The sequence below is a fragment of the Trachypithecus francoisi genome, unplaced genomic scaffold, assembly GCF_009764315.1.
Source record: "Trachypithecus francoisi isolate TF-2019V2 unplaced genomic scaffold, Tfra_2.0 Lachesis_group5, whole genome shotgun sequence".
Lineage (NCBI taxonomy): Eukaryota > Metazoa > Chordata > Mammalia > Primates > Cercopithecidae > Trachypithecus > Trachypithecus francoisi.
The window spans coordinates 113,675,372-113,701,549 of NW_022681470.1; the positions used below are offsets into that span (position 1 = coordinate 113,675,372).

At 44.4% G+C, this 26,178-nt stretch overlaps 1 protein-coding gene across 1 annotated transcript; it reads left to right on the plus strand.

The window, feature by feature from the left end:
• Positions 1-4,396: 4,396 nt before the first annotated feature.
• On the plus strand, positions 4,397-25,760 carry LOC117075588 (neuroblastoma breakpoint family member 6-like). Its single transcript, XM_033198056.1, is given in 15 exon segments — positions 4,397-4,532; positions 5,931-6,030; positions 6,895-7,109; positions 8,160-8,232; positions 9,736-9,947; positions 11,430-11,481; positions 12,616-12,755; positions 13,739-13,790; positions 14,613-14,632; positions 14,635-14,781; positions 15,801-15,852; positions 16,596-16,768; positions 19,764-19,988; positions 22,048-22,262; positions 25,411-25,760. Coding segments are annotated over 14 exon segments (1,803 nt in total). The 3' UTR covers positions 22,254-22,262; positions 25,411-25,760.
• The last annotated feature ends 418 nt before the right edge of the window (positions 25,761-26,178 follow it).

The following is a 26,178-nucleotide window of genomic DNA, read 5'->3' on the forward strand; positions in this document are numbered from 1 at the left end:
GATTAATGTTTCTAGTAGGAATTTTTAGAGAAATGTAAAACCTAATTTCAAGATGTATTTGAAAATCAAAGAACCTAGAACAGGCAAGTCAGTCTTGAAGAAGCAGTAAGTTGTAGGAGTTATTCTGCTGGATTTCAAAACTCATTTTAGAGTTACAATAATTTAAAAACTATGGTACTAGTGTAAGCATATAAAAATATATCAACATACAAAGAATACGTACTCAAACATTATGCTCACATATATACAGTTATTTAAAGTTTTTAAAAACAAAGACACCAGTGCTTCTCATTGGGGAAATGAAAGACTTTTCAATAAAAAGTTCTTCAGTGAAAGAAGTTTAAGACCAGCCTGAGCAACATAGCAAACCCCGTCTCTACAAAAAATTTAAAAACAAAAAATTAGCCAGAAATGGTGATGCATGTCTAGAGTTCCAGATACTTGGAAAGCTGAGACAGGAGGATCGCTTGTGCCCAGGAGTTTGATGTTGCAGTGAGCTCTAATGGCAACTGCACTCCAGCCTGGATGACAGAATGAGAATCTGTCTCTAAATAAATAAATAAATAAATAAATAAACAAACAAGCAGCTCACGTTAATAGTAAGTGGCCAGAATATAATGCTGACTGCATGTTGTGAGGAAATGTATTAAATGAAACAAACTGAATTCAAGGTTTTTTTGTTTTGTTTTGTTTTTTGTTTGTTTTAATGGGTGTTTGTTTGTTTTGCAGAAATGAGGTACAGGGGAGAGAAACACCTACTTGGAAAGAACCCACACAACTGAATTGGAAAATGTGGAAAGAGGATTGGGTAAGGGGGACTCTTCCTGAGAATCCAGTACTTATAGCAAAGGGAACTTGGGCAAGTTACAGACTCTCTGTGCCTTGGTTTCTTCATCAGCAAAACAGAATCATCCCATAAGCTGTAAGGTCCATGGTATCAGGGGGTCCCCAAACTGACTGCACATCTGAGTCATGTTAACAAACACATTCCAGGCCCCACCTGAGGGCACTGAATCAGAATCCCTGCAAGAAGGACACTGGACTTGTAGTTGCACTGACCTTCCAGGTGTTTCTTATTCTGATCAACTTGGGGGTAGGAACCACTGAGCTCCATCACATCATTCCAAAGCCAAAACACAAAAGCAGAACAAGAATATATCCAATGCAGTCTCTAAAGAGGAGAAAACTGTTGGGGGAACCTAGAAGTGAAGGAGACATGCCTTGCTGGGCTCCATCTTAACTTTATCCTGAGTATGGCAGAGACACCAGCACTTCAGAACACATGCCTGAGGCAGTGACAGTCCAACCTTGGAACAGTGGAAGCCCTAGTTTCAAATTCAAGCTTGCTTTGAGTAGATGTTAAGTTTACATCTTTTTGCATAGCAACGGGCCAATTTTCTCCAAGCTGCTCAACTTACAAGAAAAGGAATCATACTGGTAAGAATTCAAACTTCAGCAGACTTGGGTAAGTAAGTCTTATAAATCTGTTCCAGCCACCTAAAAAGAAACCAGAAATTTAGCAAGTTCTTTTGCATTCAGGACAATTGTGTTCACTACATCAGAGGCACTGAGACATGAAGAAAAGACCCCTTAAAAAGGGAAAGCATTCCTTCCTATCCTAGGACATCACTGGCAACTTCAGTGAGGTTGGAACACAGCTGCCCACTCTACAGTATGGCTTGCTTTTGTGCCTGGAAAGTGTCTGACATCCTGAGACCTGGACCCGTTTCAGAGAGCTTTGAGAAGAGCCCGAATCACTGATGGAATTGGACAGTGCATGGAAATGGTTCAGCAGGATGAGGGTAAGTGCAGGACACGGCCTGGTCATACTGAGAGACAATGAGTGGCGCTGATAGGGACAGACAAAGATTAAAAACAAAAGTTTGTACTTCGACTTCAGAAACTCAAACCAATAACTAATTTGCTCTTGTAAGTAATAATGAGTATTTTTCTATTTACATGAGAATTTAACCTCAAAACAGAAATCAGAAAAATATTAAGTCCAGGGTGTAAAACCTAAGCCATAGCTTATATTTATTATTTCTAAATAGAGTCAAGAGTAAAATCTTCCCCATAAAAAATATATATCATGGTTACAAAAAGGCAAAAATCTTAAAGAGAATCATTGGTATTCTACAGAAGAGTGAATTAAATACAGCCAAGGGAAGACCCAAGTTTCATACTTCTCTTGTATATTAGGAAGTTCCATTGAAATTCCAGGTAATAGAGGTTATTTCCCATATTGTTAAAGCGAGGTTGCAGACACTTCTAAACTTTGACCCCAAATACTCTAGTAAGGCACATCTCTGTTCTGGAAAATGATACAGTAGTGAATACTATTCCCTTGACTCAATATGGTCATTCTGCCAGAATCACAGAAACAAAAAAATGGAAATATGACCAAATACATAATTTGCCATCCTCTTCTTCAGGTTTCATACCTGTTTCTTATGGATAATAACATTACCTTAAGGATTATGATGAAAATACAAAGTCTAAATATGTGCAGTTTTGGGGAAAATGCCTGGTACAAATTGGTTGATTAATATTACTCATAATTATATGAATATTCACTGAATTACGTGGATTCTATGAATAATCACTGAATAAATACCGTGATTGCTTTTATTGACAGTGCTCAAGACTCATCCCTGTGTGACCTCAAGTAAACCATATAACTTTCTGATCTTTCTGATCTGCAGTTTCACCATTTTTAAAATGAAGAAATTTTGCAAATTTTTCTTCCTCCCATATAATATCAGGTCTCACACACACCAGAAAATAGATTTATTTACAGCCTTTGCTACATCTCAAAGAACTGTCATTACACAGTGTAGTTAGAGGATGGTGCAGGCTGCTGAGAGGCACGCTTTACCATGGGATTGATCCAGGCCTCCTGCCTTCACTTCCACATGAATGCTGAGTAGCCCGTGGTCACACTTATCACACCTCAACTCAGGCAAGTCCAGCAGCCACACTTAGGAGACCTGGGCTACAGGACAATCTCCCAAGTTCTAGCCTCACAAAATCTAGGTGGGGATGAAAGCTGAGAAAGTGGGGAGGTGGTTCAGGGGATCACGCTCCCCTACTCATCCCTCTCATCTCAAACTCACCTTCTACTGCACAGGAACACTGAGGATCACCAACCACCCCTGACCATGAGCTTGATCTTGCCAGGTTCTGTTACTGGAATGCAACCACACATCAATGGTTTAGAGCAACTCAAAATGTATATATTTCCAACAGTATTCCATAAGAAGTGTTCGTGGCCCTGTTCTTTTCAATATATGGGAAAACTGAATGAAAATAGTTACAGGTTTACAAGACTTCCCAAGATACATGGTCACACATGCTTTCAGGGGATATATACAAATGATTTTCATCACTTGACACTTTGAAAAGAACTCTTGTGGGACCAGAATGATCTTTGTAAGTGGTAAGTATGAAACGAGTGTTCAGTGATATTAAAAAAGCAAACCAATCCACGCATAGAGGAAGAGCTATGGACGTAGGGATGTGAAACTGGTCTTAAGTGTAGTGAAAAGACAAGATGCTTCCCCAGTAAGAGAAAAGAAACCAACATAACAATGGGATGCAACAAGAATACTGAGAAAGGATAGAAAATATGTTTTAAAAATGAATTATTCATTCATTTTCAGTAGACACAGAAAAAAACTACAGAAGACCCAAAGGGTATCATAGCAGTCTAAAATTTGATATCTTTCACTTGTGGAAAAGCATTGAGATCATTTTACCTTAAAAAGAAGGTGGGGTGACTTTGTGACTACCACTAAGAAAACATAACCTTAGGGGAAACTATCTCTACCTTGATGATTTTATACACCCAAGAGATGAACAATGAGGAACATGCTTAGATGTATTGGGAAAGAGGTGGGCCTGTAGCATTGTCACAAGGGTGCACTAATACTGAGAGTGACTGCTGAAGAAATGGTCCCCATCAGTGACCCTCAGGTGAGACCAGGGAGCCTAGTGTTTCAGCACAGGCTGGGCGATTGGAATACAGGGCTCCTAAGATTCCATGACACCCCCACCTTCTAATTCTGTTATTGCAACTGCAGACCGTTACCTGGCACGCTGGCTGCGACCTCCCTCACTCTTGTCGGAGTCGGAGCTATAGGCAGTGCCTTCAACTCTGAGCTCAGGCATCCTGGACCCTGTTTTAGCGGTTAAGGACTCTAAAGTGTTGTGGGGTGTTGATCAAGTTTTTCTCAACCGTAAGTTAACAATTCCAGTTATTGTCATCTCAGTCCTGATGAAACCTAACTGATTTCACTAGTTTTTGACCCATCATGTGTTTGGGTTTCTTCTCCCCAGTTCCTGGCTCTATCTCTTCTGCCACAAATCTGCCGACCCTTTGTCCGGTAAGAGAGCAGAAATGAACATCCTAGAAATCAACCAGGAATTGCACTCACAGCTGAAAATGAGCGAACAGCAGTTCCGAGACCTCAAAGAGAAATTTCTTGTCTCTGAAGCTCCTGCCTACTGTCTGGCCAACCAGCTACAGAAATACAGTAAGTTCTATAGATTCACCATCATGAAAGTGATGACCGATCACCTGTCTTCTCTCTGAGAAACTGAATGCTTTCTTCATCAAAATTAATGTCATCCTTCCCATACTTCTAGGAAAATAGAAATGGGTTTTTTAACTTCATGATGTTAGGGATGGAAAACAGAGGCACAAAGTATTTAGCAACTTTTTCACATTTGCAGTCTGGTATGAGGTGAGAGTAGAGTTAAAATCCAACATATTGACTGCTGACACAGGCACAGAACCACCTGTTTTTCTCAGCAAGAGGCTAAATCATGTTTATGAGAATCCTCTCTGTACCATGTAAGATGCTGCTGACAGGTAACATCTAGTCTGTTGGTCTAAATGTCTGGGACTAATGAACTTCCATTCACTTCAAACTTCTTTGGGGCCCAGTAGGCAAAGCTCTATTCTGGGCACCCTGGGGGAAACATAGTGACAGTACACAGCACACACACTAAGGAGTTTAAAGAGGAGATTGCTCCTAATAGTAACTGTGGCAGCCATTAAGTGACAGCATCAAGAGCAGGGAATACCATGGTGAGAGGGAAGTCCTGCTTCCTGGGGCACAGGATCTTATTCCTAAAGAGGAAGAAAGCTGGCACATAAGACATTATGGAGGTAGTAGAGTAGTGTGCAGAGCAGGGACCCTGGGCCAGTCTCCTGGGCTCCATCCAAGTTGCCTATCTTCTCAGTGCCCAGGTTTCCTCATCTGTTCATTGGGTACTATAATAATACGTACCTCAGAAAAGTGCTGCAATGACTTACGTGATCCATTTCTTCTCAAACTCCTAGAACAGTTCTTGGCACAGAGAAAGCACTATACATTAGTTCTTCATTCTACTGGATCTAACTTAATTCAAAGTTTATTAGTATTTGGGCATATTTTTACTAAAGCCTCAGGGTGTTATGCCTCATATTTTATGCAGTTATATTCAGATATGATATTTTATATATTTGACATCCTTGTGCTTAAAATTTCCAGTACCAGGGAAACTGTGAGTCCTATAGTGCTAAGGGTCTTTCTGACTGTGCAGGATATAATTACTTCATGACCCAGCACAGTGTTTTACAGGAGAGGCTGCAAGGCTTGGGAAAGTGACCCAAGATTCAGAGTCAGACCTCAGGGGCTGTGAATTCTGGCTCTGCCTTGTTCCAGGTGAATCATCTTGTCAAGATACTTGATGTGCCCTTGAGTTGGAGAGTATCAGATGCCAGAAAGTTGGGAGGCTGATAAATAAAGATGTGGAAATGCCTGCCTAGAGCCTGGTACTGGGGCTGCTTTCGTCCTTGGGATGGATGCTGCTGCCTGCCCTGTCGGCATTGATCCCAGCAGCATGTCCAGCCTTGCACTGAGGCAGGTGTGTCTGTCTTTTCTCAGAGTGTGAAGAGTACAAAGACATCATAGACTCTGTGCTGAAGGATGAACGGCAGTTTGTGGAGAAGCTGGCAGAGAAGCTCAGACAAGCTGAGGAGCTCGGGTGAGAAGGCCCCGTTGGGGGCAGGCAGAGGGACAGGGGTGTGAATCTCTGAAGTGCAGCAACTCAGCTGTGAGAACTAATGGCTAAGCTGGGCCAGGACAAGGGCAGGCATTTACATGGCAGGCACATGTCACACAAATATTTATAAAGCAGAGAACAGTCATCTTAGTAAGTTATGGGTTGCAGTTGTTTCTTGAACCTTGTTTTCTCTTTTTAAAACAAGGCATTGTTGAGGTGAAATTTGCATAACCAAAGTTAATTAAAAGAAAGTGAACCATCCAGCAGCATTTAGCACACTCAAAATGGTGTGTGATCACCACCCCATTTACTCTTAGTTAGAATCACCTCCTGACTGACTGCCGCATGCCATTCGTTCAATCAATGTTGCCTTCTTGACCCTGTCATTTTTTTCTTGCTACATCTTTCATATCTACCCTATTTGCACCTGGTCACATTTCTGTGCATAGCTTTAGTTCGAGTCACTGCAAGATGCACTGTGTGAATTTCCACACAGAAATGTCCATGGCCAAAGTGAGGAACTGAAAGGACATCCATTTGGAACTGATCTAGGAAGACACCGGCTTTTGTTTACAGAAAAGAAAGATGAATGGAACATCTTCGAGGATCTTACAGGAGCACTCTCTTATATAGAGGAAGCCTTTAAAAATATATACATATGCATAACTTAAAAATATATATTTTTAATTATATTTTTCTCTTGGCCAAAGACATTTCCCCAAATATGTGCTGACCTTCTGCTTGGAAGGCTCCTTGAGGACATTTTCACAGAAACCTCTGTTGCAGTATTAGAACTGATCACTCATCCCTTTCCATTATTAAATGTTCTCTACTATCTCACCGTAGGGAATATAAAGCCCTGGTTCACTCTCAGGCACGAGAGCTGACCCAGTTACGGGAGAAGTTACAGGAAGGGAGAGATGCCTCCCGTTCACTGAATCAGCATTTCAAGGCCTTCCTCGCTCCTGATGACCTTGATAAGTCCCAGGGTCAGGACTTCCGAGAGCAGCTGGCTGAGGGGTACAGGCTGGCAGAGCGCCTTCTCCAGAAGCTCAGCCCAGGTGAGGTGGCCACGGGCCCTGATGACACACAGCTCTAGGCTTATGAAAGTCCCCAGACCTCCACACCTCCACAATGACAATTTTATGGGTAGTGTATCTTTCCAGTAAACATCTGTGGGCATGACATGACCAGAACTTACTGGGTAAAAACAGAGATAGGAAACCCATGGGGCTGGAGGTCACAGTATTGCAAAGGTCTCCTCCTTTCTTGATGGAACATGGTCTTTGGAGCAAGAGGCAGCATTCATCCAGTTTTAAAGGACAGGAAAGAGGCTGTGACAGGAGGCAGCTTGTTAGAGTGAAAAGAGCCTGGGCCTAAGAGTGAAGGTTCCCCGGCTGTATCTTCAGCAATGTCTTTAGCAACTGTGGGCAACTGATTACTTTATCCTTCCTGGGTTTCTGTCTCTAAATCTTTAAAGGCAAACAGATTGTCTCTGGCATTCAAATGTGGGAACACTTATGACTATATTTCACATGAGATAAAGCCCCTCGCTGTGTGCTGTTGGAGAAGGCGCTTGAAGTGTTGGCATTTGGTGGTAGGAAGTGGTTGAGGCTGGAGCACTCCCCATGGAGACAGTGTCCCTGGATAACACAGTGTAAGCCACCTGGAGGGCCCATGAAGTCCCTGATGTATGGAGTATTGTGGGACAATACAAAAAAGGCTGTTTGTCCTGTTCTAAGAGAAAGATACAGGTTCTAAATGCGAGCTGTGACAGGACACAGAGCCTGTGCGTGGGAACAGATCTGTGGCAGGACTGGGGAGACAGCTGCTGAAGTTCAGAGAGAGGCTGGACAAGCCTCCAGTGATATGAAGAGGAAAGGTCTTTTCAATATGTGGCCACATCTTGACGGTGACCCTGCAGATCAGAAACGCATTGCCTCATGCATCAGGAAACCATTCCAGGGCATTTTCTTAAAGATAAAACATGAAAGCTTTCAGTACAATGCAGATTCATACGTACAGATGTTCATGTCTCCATGCACACAGGGCTCACTGTGCTTGCGTAGGTGAAGTGGGAAATATCTGAAAGGACACTTCTGTATTTGCAGAAACTGATGAAGGTGAGGATGAAGATGAGAAAGATGAGGAGGTTGAGAAAGTAGAAGAATCATCTGCCCCCAGGTAACATTGAATAATCAGGAGCAGGTAATAGGTGGTAAAATATGCAAAGGGTCTCAGAAAGAACACAAGGGAGTGAAGGTAGTCACAGATTCCAGATGCAGGATAAAGAAAGCTGCAGAGGCCGGGCGCGGTGGCTCAAGCCTGTAATCCCAGCACTTTGGGAGGCCGAGACGGGCGGATCACGAGGTCAGGAGATCGAGACCATCCTGGCTAACACGGTGAAACCCCGTCTCTACTAAAAAATACAAAAAAAAAAAACTAGCCGGGCGAGGTGGCGGGCGCCTGTAGTCCCAGCTACTCGGGAGGCTGAGGCAGGAGAATGGCGTGAACCCGGGAGGCGGAGCTTGTAGTGAGCTGAGATCCGGCCACTGCACTCCAGCCTGGGCGACAGAGCGAGACTCCGTCTCAAAAAAAAAAAAAAAAAAAAAAAAAAAGAAAGCTGCAGAGTTCACTGATTCCATGCACTCACCTACCAAGGAAATAACCCTGTTAACATGCTTTTCCATTGTCTTCATGACCCTAGATGAAGTCACCAGCCAAAGGGACTTCCTGCACACACAGAGGAGACCTGTTCTCCCCTGTAGTGAAAGCCAGAAGGAGATGCAAAGCTGCTTTCTACACAGTTGTCTTAATGTTCTTTTAAGGAAAGATAAATAGCAGAGAGGCAACAAGCAGAGGAATTAGGAAGTACCTAGCAAAGTTGAACACAAAGAAAAGTACCTAGACAAAGAGTTTACACTTCACAGCACAATATTAAATTTAAAAAAATTTTTTTTTTTTTTTTTTTTTTTTTTGAGACTTAGTCTGGCTCTGTCACCCAGGCTGGAGTGCTGTGGCCGGATCTCAGCTCACTGCAAGCTCCGCCTCCCGGGTTTACGCCATTCTCCTGCCTCAGCCTCCCGAGTAGCTGGGACTACAGGCGCCCGCCATCTCACCCAGCTAGTTTTTTGTATTTTTTTTTTTTAGCAGAGACGGGGTTTCACCATATTAGCCAGGATGGTCTCGATCTCCTGACCTCGTGATCCGCCCGTCTCGGCCTCCCAAAGTGCTGGGATTACAGGCTTGAGCCACCGCGCCCGGCCTAAAAAAAAAAAAAAAAAAAAAAATTTTTAGAAAGCACACCGTATCTGGAGTCTACAATGGCTCAAAGGCGTGTATTCTTGTGGCCACTGTATGTTAACTACAACCCAGTTTAGACACACCGTGTGGCAGCTGTTTTTAGTCTCTGTGTCTGCTCTCAAGACTGTACCATACAGAGACAGCTCAGTCTCTGTCCTCAGTTCCTATCTACCCAGTGCAATGATCACCAGCCACTGTTTCCTCTCTGGTTTTCTCTGCTCTGTTGCAGAGAGGAGAGGATTGTCTGTTCCTTCTTAATGGGAAACTCCCCTTTGCTTTCTGAGACCATTCTCTTATGCCTCCTGTCAAAACCAGTAGGACTTCCTGGGGTCCAATGCCTTTTGGTTTAATCTTCTGTCATTTCTATCCCACCGGGCTCATCAGGGACGTGCAGATGGCTGAAGAAAAGGAAGTCCCTCAGGACTCACTGGAGGAATGTGCTGTCACTTATTCAAATAGTCACGACCCATCTGACTCCAGCCAGCCTCACAGGAGCACCAAAATCACATCTGAGGAAGACAAAGTCGACTCTGCTCTGGTTGTAGAGAATGAATCCTCTCATGATGAAGGGGAAGAAGCTCTAAACATTCTCCCAGGTAGCCTCTCTATTCTTTGTCCCTCCTGCCTCTGTCTAGGCTGAGGACAGGCTGCATACATGCATATTGGTTTGATTTACAAAGTAAGACAGAGCTGGGTGCAGTGGTTCATACCTGTAATCTCAGCAGTTTGGGAGGCCTAGGTGGGTGGGTCACTCAAGTTCAGGAGTTCAAGACCAGCTTGGGAAACGTGGTGAAACCAATCTTTACACAGAATATGAAAAATTAGCCAGGCATGGTGGTGCGTTCCTGTCATCTCAACTACCCGGGCGACTGATGGGGGAGTCACGTGAACCCAGGAGGTAGAGGCTGCAGTGAGCCATAATTGTACCACTGCACTCCAGCCTGAGTGACAGACAGAGACCCTGTCTCAATAAAAAGTAAAAGAAAGAAAGAGGGAGAGAGAAAGAAACGGAGAGAGAGAGAGAGAGAGACAGAGAGAGAGAGAGAGACAGAGAGAGAGAGAAAGAAAGAAAGAGAAAGAAAGAAAGAAAGAAAGAAAGAAAGAAAGAAAGAAAGAAAGAAAAGGAAAGAAAGAAACTATAATGGAATATTGCACACAGAAAGGAAAGAAACTATGATGGAATATTGCACACAGTAATCCGAGAGTCAGAGAAATTTCCTCTCCTCCTTGTCCCATGGCATCAGTTTGTCTTCCTAGCCCCAATGTCAGCATATTGGACCACAGGCAGGTGTGACAAAGTCATAGCCATCTGTGTACAGGAGGTAGCTGTCAGGCCTCCTGGCTCAGTTCCTATGCCTCTTGTCACATGCAATAATGATTTGTGCCCCTGAACAATGTCCATGGAGCTTCTATGCCTGTCACAGGCCAATGGCAGTCTTGCCTATGTGCCAGAGATGTTGTTTCTCTGGATTCACTGTTCTCAGCCCCTGGCTTGGTCTCCTTTAGGTCGGCTTGCCCCAGCTAAGCAGTCACCTTGAAAGCAGGACATAAACACTTCTACCTTTATCTTGCTTATAAGTTTCCCTAAACAAAGCTGGGCCCTGAGTTCTTCACCCCATGAGTGGGCAATGTTTCTGTGTAACACCGCAGATCCTTTTTTATGCAAGGGTTGTTAGAATTTATCCATCAGTTCAGTCTCGTATATAAATTTCTCTAACCATTCATTGACCGTGATGTATGATGAGATAAATCAGTATTGCAACAACACTTCTGGAGAGTAGTTAGGGCCATTTTTGAATTCTAGTGAGAAAAGTTTGTTTAACTGTTGGCACAGACTTAGGTCAGAGGAGAGGTGATTATGATCTACCAGACGAGGGAGATTTTGTTCCATGGATCTGGAAAGAAGGCTCATCTACTTCTGCCAAGACTTAATTTACGGTGCCTTAGAACCTTCCTGTCAAAATGTCACATTCTTACACAGAGGATATTTATGTCTTGTGCCATGACTGGATACTGATTTCGGCTTGTGTGAAGTGTGATTTCCTTACTGTGACCTGCTTTTCTGAATTTGTTTACAGAAAATCAGAATGATCATGAGGAAGAGGAGGGGAAAGCGCCAGTGTTCCCCAGGTAACTGTAGATTTGTGGACTGTTAGTTCAGTAATGACACCTGGACACCACGGATCCAGGGAAAATAGGAAGTGATGCATAGAATTGTCTCATCCATTCATCCAAATGCAAATTATCCCTTTAACAATGTTGTCTTCTTTATTGTGGTACTTAAATAGGTTTCAATTTCTTAATCCCTTTCAAGCATGGGAACCGACAATCAGTTGAGCCAGGTGAACTGACCAAACTCAGGGATTTCCTGATCTCACCCGTGGTCTCCCATGTGGTTAATCCAGAGTGAGATGCATATATGCTTTCTGTGTGTTTTGTGTTAGCATGTTGGCAACTACTTAGTTGCAAGAGAGAATATTAAAAATAAAAATTTCATATGATGTCAAAATATTGAAAAAGGGGGACCTTAAAAACAGCATCTGTAGGCCGAGATGGGCGGATCACGAGGTCAGGAGATCGAGACCATCCTGGCTACCACAGTGAAACCCCGTCTCTACTAAAAGATACAAAAAAACTAGCCGGGCGAGGTGGCGGGCGCCTGTAGTCCCAGCTACTCGGGAGGCTGAGGCAGGAGAATGGCGTAAACCCCGGGAGGCGGAGCTTGCGGTGAGCGGAGATAGCACCACTGCACTCCAGCCTGGGCGACAGAGCGAGACTCCGTCTCAAAAAACAAAAAAAACAAAAACAGCATCTGTGTGTCTGGAACGCCTCAAGAGCTCTGGTCACTTGGATACTGCATGTAAATGTCAACACAATTTGTGTGAAGGAAGTGAAGCCCCGTGTTAGATCTCTCTGCTGCAAGTCATGCTGCTAATTTACAGGGTGAGTCTGGGTCTCCTGCAGCAGCTCGTTTGTGGCAAGTGCGCTGAGCACCAGCTGCTCGCGTTGCTCTGTTCCCAGGACAGTCACATCCATCCCACATTTAGAAGGATGGGTTTTCTTTCTTGGAGAGACTCCCCCTTTGCTTTTTGTGACCACTCCCTTTGTGTTCATTAAATCACATGAGATGCTGTGGTGTTGAGTCTGTCATGATCTAACCTGCTGTCATTCCTATCCTACCTGGCTCATCAGGAAGCTGCAGGAGTCTGAAGAGAAGGGAGTCCTGAAGGACTTACTAGAGGAATGTGTTTTTTCTCATTCTAGACACCACGATATATCCAACTCTTACCTGCATCATGAAGTCACTTTCTTGGCACTGGATGAAGAGAAAGTTGGCTCCGCTCAGGGTGTTGCCAGGGATTACTCCAATTCCAGATGGGATGAAACTCCACTTGGCTTCCTAGGTAGGCTCCGTATTCTCTCCACCACACAATCTGTCCATAATGAGAGATGTCATACCTTCAGGAAGACACTATGCTTATACACTGGTTAGAACCGGGCTCTAGGATTGAGTTTGAAGGAAGGCATCCTAGGAGTCAGAGTTGCGCTCCATCCTCCTCCAAAACCACACATTGTCTTTCATCTTTGCCCCATTGGCAAATCACTGTACCCAAGGTTGACCTGACAAATTCATACCCACCTCCGCAGCCTGGGTGCAGGATGTATCCAGCAGTCCTCCTGATTTAGATTTCATCTGTCGTCTCACATGAAATCTTCTAATTTTCCCTCCCAAACAACCTGAGCTTCTCTGCCTGTCCAAGGCCACTGGCAGCCTTATCTATATTCTTGGAGCTGTCATTACCCTCATTCACTTCTCTCAGGCTAGACTCCCTCCCCTTTTAGCAGGCTTGTCTTAGCTAAGAAGTCTCTGAGTACCAGAACATAACACCACTATTAGATTTTGTATGTTTCTGAAAGGACGCAGGGCCCTGGAACTACCTGCCACATGAAAGGCCAATGTATCCATGTTGCATTAGAGATTCTTTTGATTTAATCTGTCCCTCTAAATGTAAATTCTACACAAACACCGACAACAGCTTATCTGAAGGAAACATGCTGAATACTGCAGCAACCTGCTAGGCAGCATTTAAGTAGATCCCCAGGATCTGTTAGTAAATAGGATATGGTTAACATTTTGCTGTGACTCAGGACTGAAGGGACTGTGATGATGACCTGTCATATCAGGGAGATTTGCTCCATGGCTCAGGAAAGCAAACCTAGTGACTTCTCACAAGGCTCACCCTGAGGCCTCCTGGAAAGTTTCTCTCATAATAGCCTGTTATCACACCGAGTATATTTATACCCCTAGGTAGGTTTGGACACAAGGTTGTGCATGTTTGAATGGGATCAAGTTCATGTGACTGGTCTTCTCTTAATTTACTTGCAGAAAAGCAAAATAATCTTGAAGAGGTGAAAGGAACATAAACCATTGATCCCAGGTAACTAAAAAAAATCAGGGGCTCTCAATTCATGGGTGACACCTGTGGAACTCATATTCGCAGAAAACTTGAAAGTCCTGAATATACCTAATACACCCCTTCAGCCAACCAGAAATGATCCTTTCTAACCATGTTTTACATTTTCATTGTGATACTTGCACCTTTGGCCATTTCGTATTAACTTCTCAGGTTCAGTACATAAAACTAGTTGATCTTCTGAACAACTATTCAGTCCCAGAGATTTCCATAAAGCAGCTATCTCTTCTTATGTTTTCAACCAGTCTGAGACGCGTATCTGCTTTCTGCTGGCTTTGCATTAACACAGTGCTAAGCATTTCAAGGCAAGGAAATTAGGTAGAAAAAATTATTGTTATACCACACATAGTAATGAGAGAAGAAGGACTTGATGGCATGAGATTTTGAGGATGTTATTTTGCCTCAAAAGCTATGTTTACTTGGTCGCTACACATAAAATTTAACACCATTTAAAAGAAAGGAATGAAGCCACCGTTATGGAACAGGATATTCAGTAAATCATGACTGTACCATACAGAGAGACTCAGTCTCCTTCCTCAGAAAATCATGATCTGGCCACTTCGCTGAGCTCCTGATGCTTCTCTCTCTCTCTCATCTCTCTTTCCCTCTCTCTGTATTGCAACCTACCCCAGGGCAACCACACTGTGACCCACCAAGAAGAGGAGAATATTGAACTCTTTAATGGGCTGCCCCATTTGTTTCTGCCGTCACTCCCTCCTGCCTCACGTGCATCCAGCAGGGCTCTGAAACTCCTTGGATTAATCCTTACTCCTTCCTACCTTACAGGCTCAGCAGGGGACCGCTGAGGGGGACAAGCGTGAAGTCCCCCAGGAGTCACTGGATGGATGTTACTTGACTCCTTCCATCCTTCCTGACCTACCTCACTCCTACTGCCCTTATTGGAGCACTTCGTACTGTTTTGAAGACAAGCAAGGCAGCTTGACTCTTCTAGACAGTGAGTACTCCATTGTGACCATGATAAATCTCCAATTGGTGTCCCAGGTAGACTCTGTAATCCTTGCACCCCTGGCTGCACAGAGGCGTGTCATTAGTGTGAACAGGACTCACAGACACAGGATGATTTTCATCAGAATCGAAAAACAAGTTGGAGGCACAGACATGGGGTGGGTCAGTGAGCTTTGCTCTCTTCCTCATCTCAGACCATGCCTGTGTCACCCTGGGCACACCGTCACGACATTGACAAATTCACACCAACCTACGCAGCACATGCCCAACAGGGTCTGTCAGGCCTCTTAATCTGAATAAGATTTGTCTTGCTAGCTATTGTATTCCTTACAAGTTTCTTTCCCAACCATGTCCTTTGAGATTCTATGCCAGCCCAAGTCCAGTGGCATCTTTGTCTACTTTTCGTTAAAGGTATTACCTAGGTTTCAAAGACCTAGTCTCATTTTCTGTGTCTTTGATGTTGGCCAGTTTTAGGTGAGCAGTACATTAGCTTTTGTTATGTGTCCAGAAATAAGACTGGGACTTGTCACTCCTAGTTGTAACAAATAGCCAAAATCTCTTTGTAGTACCAAAGATTCATTTTGATTCGAGAGTCTGTATGTTCTCTTCTTCATTCTAATTTCAGTGTCTAAAATCCTTGCCACCATGAACAATGTGGGTATTTGATGACTGAAGGCTGAATATTGCAGTTTTCCTTCTAGAAAGCTGTTGAGGTGTTTGCCTTGAATTGGTGTGAAAAACTTGCATAAGTATTTGCACAAAATCAGGACGGTTGATGTTGGGATAATGATCTACCAGAACAAGGAGATTTCAATCCTAGGCTCAGGGAAGAAAACTAAGGCATCTCTCTCGTGACAGGACCTCAGGTCTCCTGGAATATTTCTCTCACAGTGTGCTGTTCTCCCACTGAGGAAACTGATGTTCCTATGTTAGGACTGCACAGTGGATGGTTTGTGTGGGTAGGGGAACCTGCTTCATGTGTCTGTCCCTTTGTCAATTTATTTACAGAAATTGAAAAGGATCAAGAGGAGGTAGAAGACCAAGACCCACTGCGCCCCAGGTAACTCTGAGGAATCATGGACAGTAATTCAGTGTTGATATCTGGAGTCTCGGATGCAGGGAAAAATCAGAGTGTGCAGAATATACCTGTTCCATCTGTTCAGCCAACCAAGAAATAGCCATATTCATAAGGTTGACTCTTTTCATTGTACACCTGTATCTGTATTTCTTCCTTATTAATTCCTTTCAATTCTACTAATCTGCATTCAGTTGACTCTGTTGAACTGATCAGTCACAGACATTTTCTGCAGTCCCCTTTTCTGTCCTTTTTGCTTAAAGGGAGGTTGAGCTGAACACCTGATGTCGGCCTCTTTGGCATTACCATGTTTACAAGTATTTGACAGCAGGAAAGTGAATGAAAGTAACTCTGTCATGCTACAATGTTGAGAACAAGAGATGCTGAGGATACAGATCTCTGTCTAGGAAGACTCAAGAGTCTGTATTCATTTGGCTACTGATGCTAATTTCAACAAAATGTATGCAAAAGTGCCGAATGTACTGTGTACTGGCAGTTTCCCACAGGGATCACTCCATCTCCTTCCTCCACAGCTCATTGCCTGTCCAGTGCCCTGAGAGCCTGTCACTCTCTGTCTCCTGCTCAAGACAGGGAAGGATGGTTGTATCTCCCTGAGGGGACCGTACTTTGCTTCCTCTGGGTCTTCCTGAGGGCCTCCCTATAGAACCAGCAGGGCGCAGGTCGTGTTGGTTCTCTCTGGTGTTTATCTTCTGTCTTCTTTACCCCAGGTTGATCCAGGAGCTGCCAGAGGTGGAGGAGCAGGAAATCCCAGAGGACTCTGTGGATGAAGTTTACTTGACTCCTTTAGTTCACTGTGACCTGTCTGACTGCCACCAGCATTATAGCAGCACCTTGTTCTCATTGGAGAATCAACTTGCCTGTTCTGCTCTGGATATAGCCTGTGAGTACCCCAACCTGGAGGTCACAAAGCTCCGCTATCCTCCCAGGCAGCCTCTATGTGTTTTGTTTCCTGCAACTTGTGCAGCTGAGACAGACCACCTCTGCCGACAGGCCATATCCACTGAGCCTGTTTTGAGTCAGGCTCTTGGATCTAGTTTTAAGCACTAGGTAGAGCTTCCTCTTCACCTGCTCCAAGTGCCTCCTCTGTCACCTGGCTCCTTCTCACAAGAACAAGCTGTGGCTATCAAAACAGGCCAGAGAGGGGTGTGGTGAGGCCTTATTGCAAATTCTTGGCCACAGTAGCTCAGCTGGAGAAATTTATATAAGAGACCTCCTTCTGTAAGATAGGGAATCTCTCTTTTCTAAAATTATGTTGCTAACTACATGTCCAAATCTCTTCTCTGGCCATCCACCTATGCTGGGAGTTTTGCCCAATTATTTGGAGGCCTGTTTCATGATTCCTGTGTCCCAGGCTAGATTCTCTTCTTCAGGGATCCCCAGCCCTGGGGCCATGGGCCATTATGGGTCCATGACCTGTTAGGAACTGGGCCGCAGAGCAGGAGGTGAGCGGTGGGAGAGCATTTCAGCCTGGATGCCACCTCCTGTCAGATCAGCAGTGGCATTAGATTCTCACAGGAGCTCGAACCCTATTGTGAATTGCGTGTGCCAGGAATCTGGATCGTGCTTTCCTTATGAGAATCTAATGCCTGATGATCTGTCACTGTCTCCCAATGACTGTCACCCCCAGATGAGACCATCTAGTTGCAGGAAAATGAGCTTAGGGCTCGAATCGCACATGCTGATTCTACCTTATGGTGAGTGGAATAATTGTTTCATTATATATTACAGTGTAATATTTATAGAAATAAAGTGCCCAGTAAATGTAATGTGCCTGAATCATCCCCAAACCATCCCCCTACACTGGTCCCTGAAAAATTCCCTTCCATGAAACCGGACCCTGGTGCCAAAAAGGTTGGGGACTGTGCCTCTACTTCCTCTGAGGGGTCTTCCCTCCACTGACACAGTCCAGCGTCCCTTCCTTTATGCGTGGCCAGGCTTGTATCCTCTGCAGAGCTCCAGTGGTTTTCTCCATGTGTGGGTTTTTAGTTTCAATCAAGTTTTGGTCTCAGTGCTATATTCTCATGAAAACCATCGACAACTAGGGTCCCTCATGAGGTTCTGGCGTAACCGATGAGCAAAGCAGAGTGGTTCCTGTCCCCATGATGTCCAGAAAACCCTTCCTCTGAGCAAGTGCCCCTTGAGATAGCAGCTCCACAGGATGTGTAAAAACAAAATCCAATTTTCATTTCTTCTTGCTCATTCTCTTTTTTTTCTAAACTTCAATTCTGGGAATTCCATGTCGATTTTGGGGGCTTTTACCCATTACATTATCTTCTAGGAAGAGCAAGTAACTCTGTGATGTCCCCCAGTATATTGGATTATGTTGTACTGAAGTTCGCAAAAATGCCAGGTGTGGTGATTCACACCTGTAATTCCAGCACTTTGGGAGGTCAAGGAGGTGGATCGCCTGAGCTCAGGAGTTTGAGACCAGTATGGGTTACGTGGTGAAAACCTGTCTTTCTAAAAAATTAGCAGGGTGTGGTGGTACACACCTGTAGTCCTAGCTTCTTGGGAGGCTGAGGGGGAAGGATCACCTGAGCCTGGTTAGTTGAGGCTGCAGTGAGCCACGATTGCACCACTGCAGTCCGGACTGAGTAACAAAGTGAGACCCTGTGTCACACACACTGACACACACACACACACACACACATACACAAAGAAAGAAACTAACAACAAAAATGTTGGCCTCTATTCTACTTTGGTCAGTAAGTACCTTTCATACTGGGACCATCCCCGTTCCCATTTTGCATTTCTCCCTGAGTTTCAAAAAAGCAAATACTTTTCTAGGATCATAGTGATTCATGAAACAATTAAAATACACACTGACCTTGCACCTGCTGTATGCCCTGCCCCTTTGCAAGCAAGCTGTGTCCTGCTATAACCCATTCAGGGCTCAAGGGACACTGCCAAGTGGGCAGTGGTATCTCCATGTTAGAGCTGAGGTCACTGAGGGATTTTTGAGAGAACTTAGGAAACCTTGCAGAGAACCAGGATGCAGAGAGGGGAGGAGAGAGAGGAGCCCCACAGCAACGTGGATCCGGCCCTGCGGCCTCGTCCCCATCCTAAGCCCAACCTGGACTGGCGTAAGATCATTGGAAGTCTTTTCTTAGTCCACTCAGAATGCTATTCCTCTCCCTGGGGAAATGGAAAGAATTTGTTTAAGGGGTGCCACCCGAACCCCACTGGAGCAGTGGGTAATGTGAGGATCGTGTCCTCTGTTACCTTCCTAAGGAACCGCATGTGCTGATCTGTGGCTCTTGCGGCCCCTGAATTTCCAGGTAGGGACTGGTCCCTCTCCTACATTGCCTCTGTCTGCTGACACCCACTATATGGCAATAGGATGGATATGTGTGGGCAGGGGGTCCAACCATTATAGGCAATGGGAAATTCAAAATGTCCCAGAACCCAGAAATTTTGCCTCACTTAGTGTTTGGTCTGTAGCCTCCCAGCCCCCTTTCTCATGGTTCTTTCTCAAAGCCTCTCAGCTCTAACTTTTGGCCTGTTCTTACAACCCTGTGTGGGGAGAAAAACAGCGCCTCCTCTCCTGTGCTCTGAGGCCTCTCTAGAACTTTCCCTCTTGTCACAAGAAAGAATTGAATAAGAGAATAATTGTGATGTTCTTGTTAGGCGATCCAAAGCCCTCTGGGCTGCAGCAGAGGTTTTTCACTTCAGGGATATCCCAGCCTGGGCCCCTGTCAGCGTCCCCAGGCACAGACAGGAAAGGTGACGTCGCCTGCATTTACATGATGTCTGTCTGTGTGGCGTGGGTCACTGGGTGGCTTTACTGACAGCAGGGACATCGGGGATGGGTGTTCTGGGCATCTTAACAAAGGGAAAACTCAGATTGTTCCTACTGAAGCCCCTTCTCCTTTCAGTTCCCGCCCAGGAGGCCTGTCCCCAAGGGCCTTGGAGTGGAGACTTGAGCCACCACCTGTCAGAGGTGCAATCTTCACATGCACAGCTGGAGCCAAGCACCCTGGTGCTCAGTTGTGTGCAATTGCAGCTGGATCAAGGGAATGGCTTGGCCATGCGGGGCCTTTCCTCCACCATCTGCAGCTTCGCAGCCAACACTGATTCTGGGAACCAATGGAACTTCCAAGGTAGGGAAGGAAACGGAGTCATGAAGCTCTAATCGAGGTGTTGGTGGTCACAGTGCTGTGGGTGGAGGAGAGAATGGGGCCTCCCATGCTTCCTCAGGGTCAAGCTGAAATTCACAAATGCTACAACCCAGTGAGATGAGCAAAGGCGTGGAGCTTAGGACCAAATCTGCTCTCAGCTCCTGGGTTTGCCACTTTCTGCTTGTTGACTTTGGCCAAGGTTTTTGTCTTTTTGCTATTTACATCTCTGTTCCCTCATGTGAAAAATATCTACCTGCAATCATTGTTGGGAATATTAATTATGATAATTTCCAAAGGGCTTGATTCCATAAGAATTGCCCAATAAACTTATGAATGGGTGTTATCTAATCCTTTTAAGATCTTTCAGCTAAATTTACACTTAGAAAGTGACTTCACGGACGATGTCTCCTGTGAGGTAGAGCAGTTATGAAGATCTCTGCTTTCTAGGGCCCCTCTTCCTTTCCTTCCTCACACAGACTTCTCTGCCAGTTTTCTTCCTGTCCTTCCCCATCCCTCATGAAGCCAATTTTCCCCTATCAGGCACTTTCAATAACAACCTATGAGGCACATTGAGTAACAGTGTAAATCCTGGGCCCACACTCAGTCTCCTGACATGTCCAGCTTCTTCTGCTTTTTCTTCTGCTTTTTTTGAAATAAAAGGGCAACTTTCACTTGGAAAGTGTTCATATCAGTCTCTTTTATGAAATTCCATTTAGTTTAAATTCTCCACTCATGTCCACGGCCATGTCCTCAGTTTCCATCTCACAGGGATCCACTTCTGCTCAGATTTCCTTAAAATCCTGTGCCGTGTTCATTCTCACTCTCCGTCCCACTCAGTATCTCCTCCTGGAGCCCCTGGGGCTGCCTGGTGCTCATCTGTCAGGCAATGCCCTCGCTGAGGAATGAGGGTACCGCTGTCCTCAGGAGGAGGCAGGGTTGCGTGAGATAAGGAGCACCATCTGAACCCATGGAGAGGGCACATGGAAGGCGCTCAGGGAGTGTCGGGGGATATGCAGTCCCTGACACGTGCTGGGATGACTTAAACTGATTTCTTCCCACTGGACTCTCCTTTGCTTATCTATGGATTCTCACGCCCCCAGCCAAGACTCACCCCACTGGCTCAGACACACTCCCTCTTGCACACTTTTCCTGGAGTCCAGAGCCTGAACCAGGACCCAGGTAAGAAGAAAGAGTGAATGCCTTCTGTTTCATTAATATTTTGCTTCACCTGGTGATTTCTCCCTGCTGTCTACCAGGTCATTTGTTTCTCTCACACCTTTTCTTTTTCATTCTTCTCATGTCTCTAGTTTTTTTTCCAATTTGAATGGACTAGAATAGTGATGACACTGTTACATTCAATCTCTCCAAAATCCCTATATAACATTTATTCTTTAAACCAACATGTACAGATACATGCATTTCTTTAAATTAACATGTACAGATTTATATCATTTGTCCTATTATGTGTGACTATGCATATCTGGGGTGTATACTACATAGGGCGCATATATATACATAGTAAATCATATAATGATGCAACCTTTGTAAATTCTCTGGGTTTAGTCTTCCTGGTTCTTTTCTCTCATCAGATGCTGTCACCTGTGTCTAGTCTCACCTCTGTGCCACGTGGGCTGCCACCCTACCGGGCCCGTCCATTCCCATCTCCTGTTTGAACCCAGCTCTGATTTAACTTTGATTTTCATAATCTCTTCTCTCCCAAAAGCATAGCCTACATACAGTGTTATTTCCTTGCCTTTGCCTTAGCTACCTGGAAGCTATTTGTGTTTCTTAATACTGTATTTCTTGAATATTTTTGTGAATTGGCAGTACCTTTGACTCCTGGCAATCTTGTCATTACTGAGTAACATAAGAAAGATCAACAAAAAAGAAAATATTAGAGTGACTCTATCAGCTTTCCCGCACCCTTTGGACTTTCTTGTCCAAGGCCCCTTTTCTGATTTGATGTCCTCTGGGTGGAAGAGAAAGTCACAGTAAGATCATGGGTGCCAGTGGATCCCATCGGCTGTGGTTTTATTTTCAGAGATTGTTTGTAAGCCCTCCCTGGGGATGAAGAACCCTCCCCAGCTGGAAGATGATGCACTTGAAGGTTCAGCAGACAACACACAAGGCTGTCAAGTCATTGGCCAGATTCATGCCTCCAGTGTCCTGAAACCAAAGATCATCAAAAGAAAACTCCCGTTCAGCAAGTGGAGACTGGCATTCAGATTCCCATGCCTGCGAGCTTAGGGTGCAGAGGTAATCACATCTATGGCTGATAGCTGCACTCAATTCTTATTTCTCTGTCTATGGTGACAGCTTATTTTCCCACTGCTTTTTCTCTTCCATTTGTTCTCTCCAACAGCAGCTGTAACCTCTGTCTGGTCTTACCTCTGTGTCCCATGGGCTCCCACCCTGACAGGCCCTTTCTCACCCCATGTCCTCTTTGCTCTCTGAACTCTGCTCTGTTCCTTCTTCTAGTGTCTTGACAGTCCCTCTCATGGCCACAGGAGAGCCAGGCCTCCTTGTCCTCATCCAAGTGCATAGTTTAAGCTGCTGAACACAGGAATATTTGCCTGGAATCACACACTCTCTTGGGAAATTTACCTTCCCTCCCTGCATCCCCAACTCCATTGCCTCTTTCTGCAGAAATCGTTGCTTTAATACATCAGTTACACATCGATTTTCCTCTTGAGTCTTCTTTTGAGCAATCCAACTAAGTCAACTCTTAATCATCACTTGTTCCTCTGAATGAGAAGTGTTAAAACTAAGGACAAAGAGCCCCACTTAGGAAACTAAATTAGAACTGGGGTCACAGATGGGAGTTCCCAATGGCCCGGAGTCAGGTTTTTCTTCAGCCCCAGATGTGCAGCCTAGTGGCAACGTGGATGGAGTTGCCAGGGTCTCAGTGTTCTCATCTCATGGACTTACTTAAGCTGATGTTAACTGGAGAACATTTATGACATTCTAAAGGGACATCACTCCAAAAGTACCTGCAGAGGGCAGGACTTCAAAACTGCATACATCAAGAGGTTCATCATTCCAACCCCTCTCCTTTTTATTCCCATTTCCACTCCTACAAGTCCAGTTAAGGGTCTAAAATGCAAGTCAGATGCATCTTGAGGCCAATGTATATGAGAGAGCATTTTATGAATTAACATTGAGAAAAGTGACTCCAGGACCAGCTTTATGCATACACAAGATGACAAACAAGAATCTTTCTACAGGACAATGTTTGCTTTGGCCCAGCCCAATTGATAAGAGAGAGATTGAACTGAAATTGTCGGGGAGAAGGCTACAATCCATGGAACCACTGGGAACAAAGTCAATCATGGGAGAAATGGGGAAAGGAAAGAAAATCATGGGAAATTGGGCTGGTCCATTTAGTATCTCTAAATCCTGCTTCCATGTAATAAGCACCTGGTGAGATTTCAATTAATCTGAATGCCTTGAACTCACACTCCGAGATTCTCACCTACATGGCCTGGGGTGTGGTCTGAGCATCTGTAGTTTTAAAATGCTCCCGTGTGATTCTAACATGTGGCTAAAGATGAGAAGGATCCCTGGTCTACTGTGACCTCAGGTGACCAACATGGAAGTGTTGCATACGTGTGGCTACTCCACAGAAAAGGCTGAGTATCTATCAGCCTTTGATGGGCTCTGTATTCCCCTCTCAATAGTACTGTTTCTATAGCATAGAAAAAATCATGAAAGAAAAACAAGAAAATTAATAGATTCGACTTTTAGCCTCTGCTTGAAGCATACTTGCTCAGTTTTGAATACAAGATCAGTAAGAAATAGTCATTATATCAACACTTAATGTACAGAAATACTACCTCCCATATTTCATATAGTGGAATTTAGTATTTTCTTTTGCATTTTAAATTAAAACTTCCAGTTTATATTTCCCCACACCCATTTTATAGCCCACTCATGGACTCACCACTGCAATGTGAAAATTTCACTTTTGGTCGATGAATGTCCTTCTGCAAAATCCCCAAAGAGAACTCATTGGTCTCACTTTTCCTGAAGAGAATACAATAACAAAATAAGACTGAAATTCTGCAAGCGATTGTATATGAATACTTCTTAATTAATGCCTCTCTTCACACTGGCATAAAATATTTAAAAAAAAAAAAAAAAAAGACCTTGCCCAAAACGTACTTGGGGAAAACAGTAAGTGGGACGGGAGACTGTAGTAAAACAGAGACTAATCTGTTTCACTTTGTACTTCAGAGTTTTCTTGGTCTAGATATTGAGAATATTTCTAGAAATGCCTTAAGGTGGAACAAGATGTAGAATAAACTTCAGGGCATTAGGGAAAACAAGTTGGGCCATGGTTATGGTGCCCGCTGTCTCTTTACTAACTCCAGTTTGAGTCTCTTTTTTTAAATTCCCTTTCTTTCCTGATCCCCTTTGGACAAATACTTATAATTATATATATTTTTTATTTTTTTAACCAACAAAAGAAGCAGCAGCAACATCATATTTATTTGTAAAACCTTATTCCTGTCCTAGCCAAGGTGACCCAACTGCCTCTCATGACTGTTGAGACCTCCAGATTGGAGCCTTTCCTCTCGCTTTCTCCAATCTTTATTGAAAGGACCTTAGTGGGTGGATTCTAATTCCTGGGTTGTCAATAGCAAGTCATGTGCCCTTAGCTCAGTCTTACTCCGGTGGCATCACTACTCCTCTGTTGTAAAAGGTGGACCTGGACGTGGATGTTGTCTGAGGTTCCTGCTGCTTCTCATATCCATGGTTCTTCCCATGGCCCTCCCGTTCCTCCCTAGAAGACTAGGACATGGAGTTGTAACGGGGTGGGTTTCTCTGCAAAAGGTCCTCTCAGTCTGCTCCCCTCTGTTTCTTGGCATGTATGATTGATGATGAGCATTCTAAAGGGACATCACTCCAAAAGTACCTGCAGAGGGCAGGACTTCAAAACTGCATACATCACGAGGTTCATTATTCCAACCTCTCTCCTTTTTATTCCCATTTCCACTCCTACAAGTCTAGTTAAGGGTCTAAAATGCAAGTCAGATGCATCTTGAGGCCAGTGTATATGGGAGGGAGGAATATGGCCAGGGAGGAAAAGCCATCACTCTGCCCAGACAGAGGGGATCAGGAGGAAAGGGGCTGATGTTCCCCGCTGCTGGTTGGGCATAGGCGGGGTCCTTATATCCTGCACCCCAGGCTGACTGGAAGTTCAGGGAAGTTCAGGAGTGTTTTCTTCTCACTTGTGGATGGTGCTTCCCCCTTCAGCCAGCCCACGCTCACCCTTCAGCTCATCCTCCCAGCAGGAGATCAGTTTGCCACTGAGATATCACTACTTAGCAGTCTCCTCAGACTCAGATATCAGGAGGACCTGACAAAAATGCTTATTTGATTTTTTTCTCTCTCTCCCCTACAGATACCAAATACTGCTGGAAGAATGCAAAGGATGAAAGGATGTCACAAAAAATTGCTTTTCCACTTGATGAAAAAAAACTAAAACAGCAAAGCAAGTTCAAGTTCTAAGACAATACTGCAGGGGTCCTTCACTGAGGATTGAATTTTAGACACAGGATACTCTGGATGATTTCAACCCACTACGCTCCTTTGATTTGAGAAGCCACAGTCCATTCCCCTCCACTTGTGATCAATACCTAGGGAGAGCAATGCCCAGATGGACAGACAGCATTGACAGGCCTTAGCCCTGCTCCTCTCAATTCCCATTGTGTAGAGAACAGGAGTCCGAAGCTGCTGGCAGGAGACAGCATGTCAGCCAGGACTCTGCCAGGGCAGAGTATGAACAATGCCATGTTCTTGCTGAAAACACTTAGCCTGAGTTTCATAGGAGGTAATCCTCAGACAACTGCAGAATGTAGAACATTGAACAGGACAACTGACCTGTCTCCTTCAAACAGTTCTTCAAACACCACCAAGAACACAACAAAAAGGAGAAGAGACATTTTGGGTTCAAAAAGACTAAAAAGACTATGTAGCTTATGCTTTTTTAGTCATTTGGAACCCAAAACATCTCCTCATCTTCTTGTTGTTGTCATTGATGGTGGTGACATGGACTTGTTTATAGAGGACAGCTCAGCTGTCTGGTTTGATGGTCTACTTTCTGAAGTTATCTGAAAATGTCCTCATGATTAAATTTAGCGTAAACATTTTGCCAGGAACACTGCAGAGT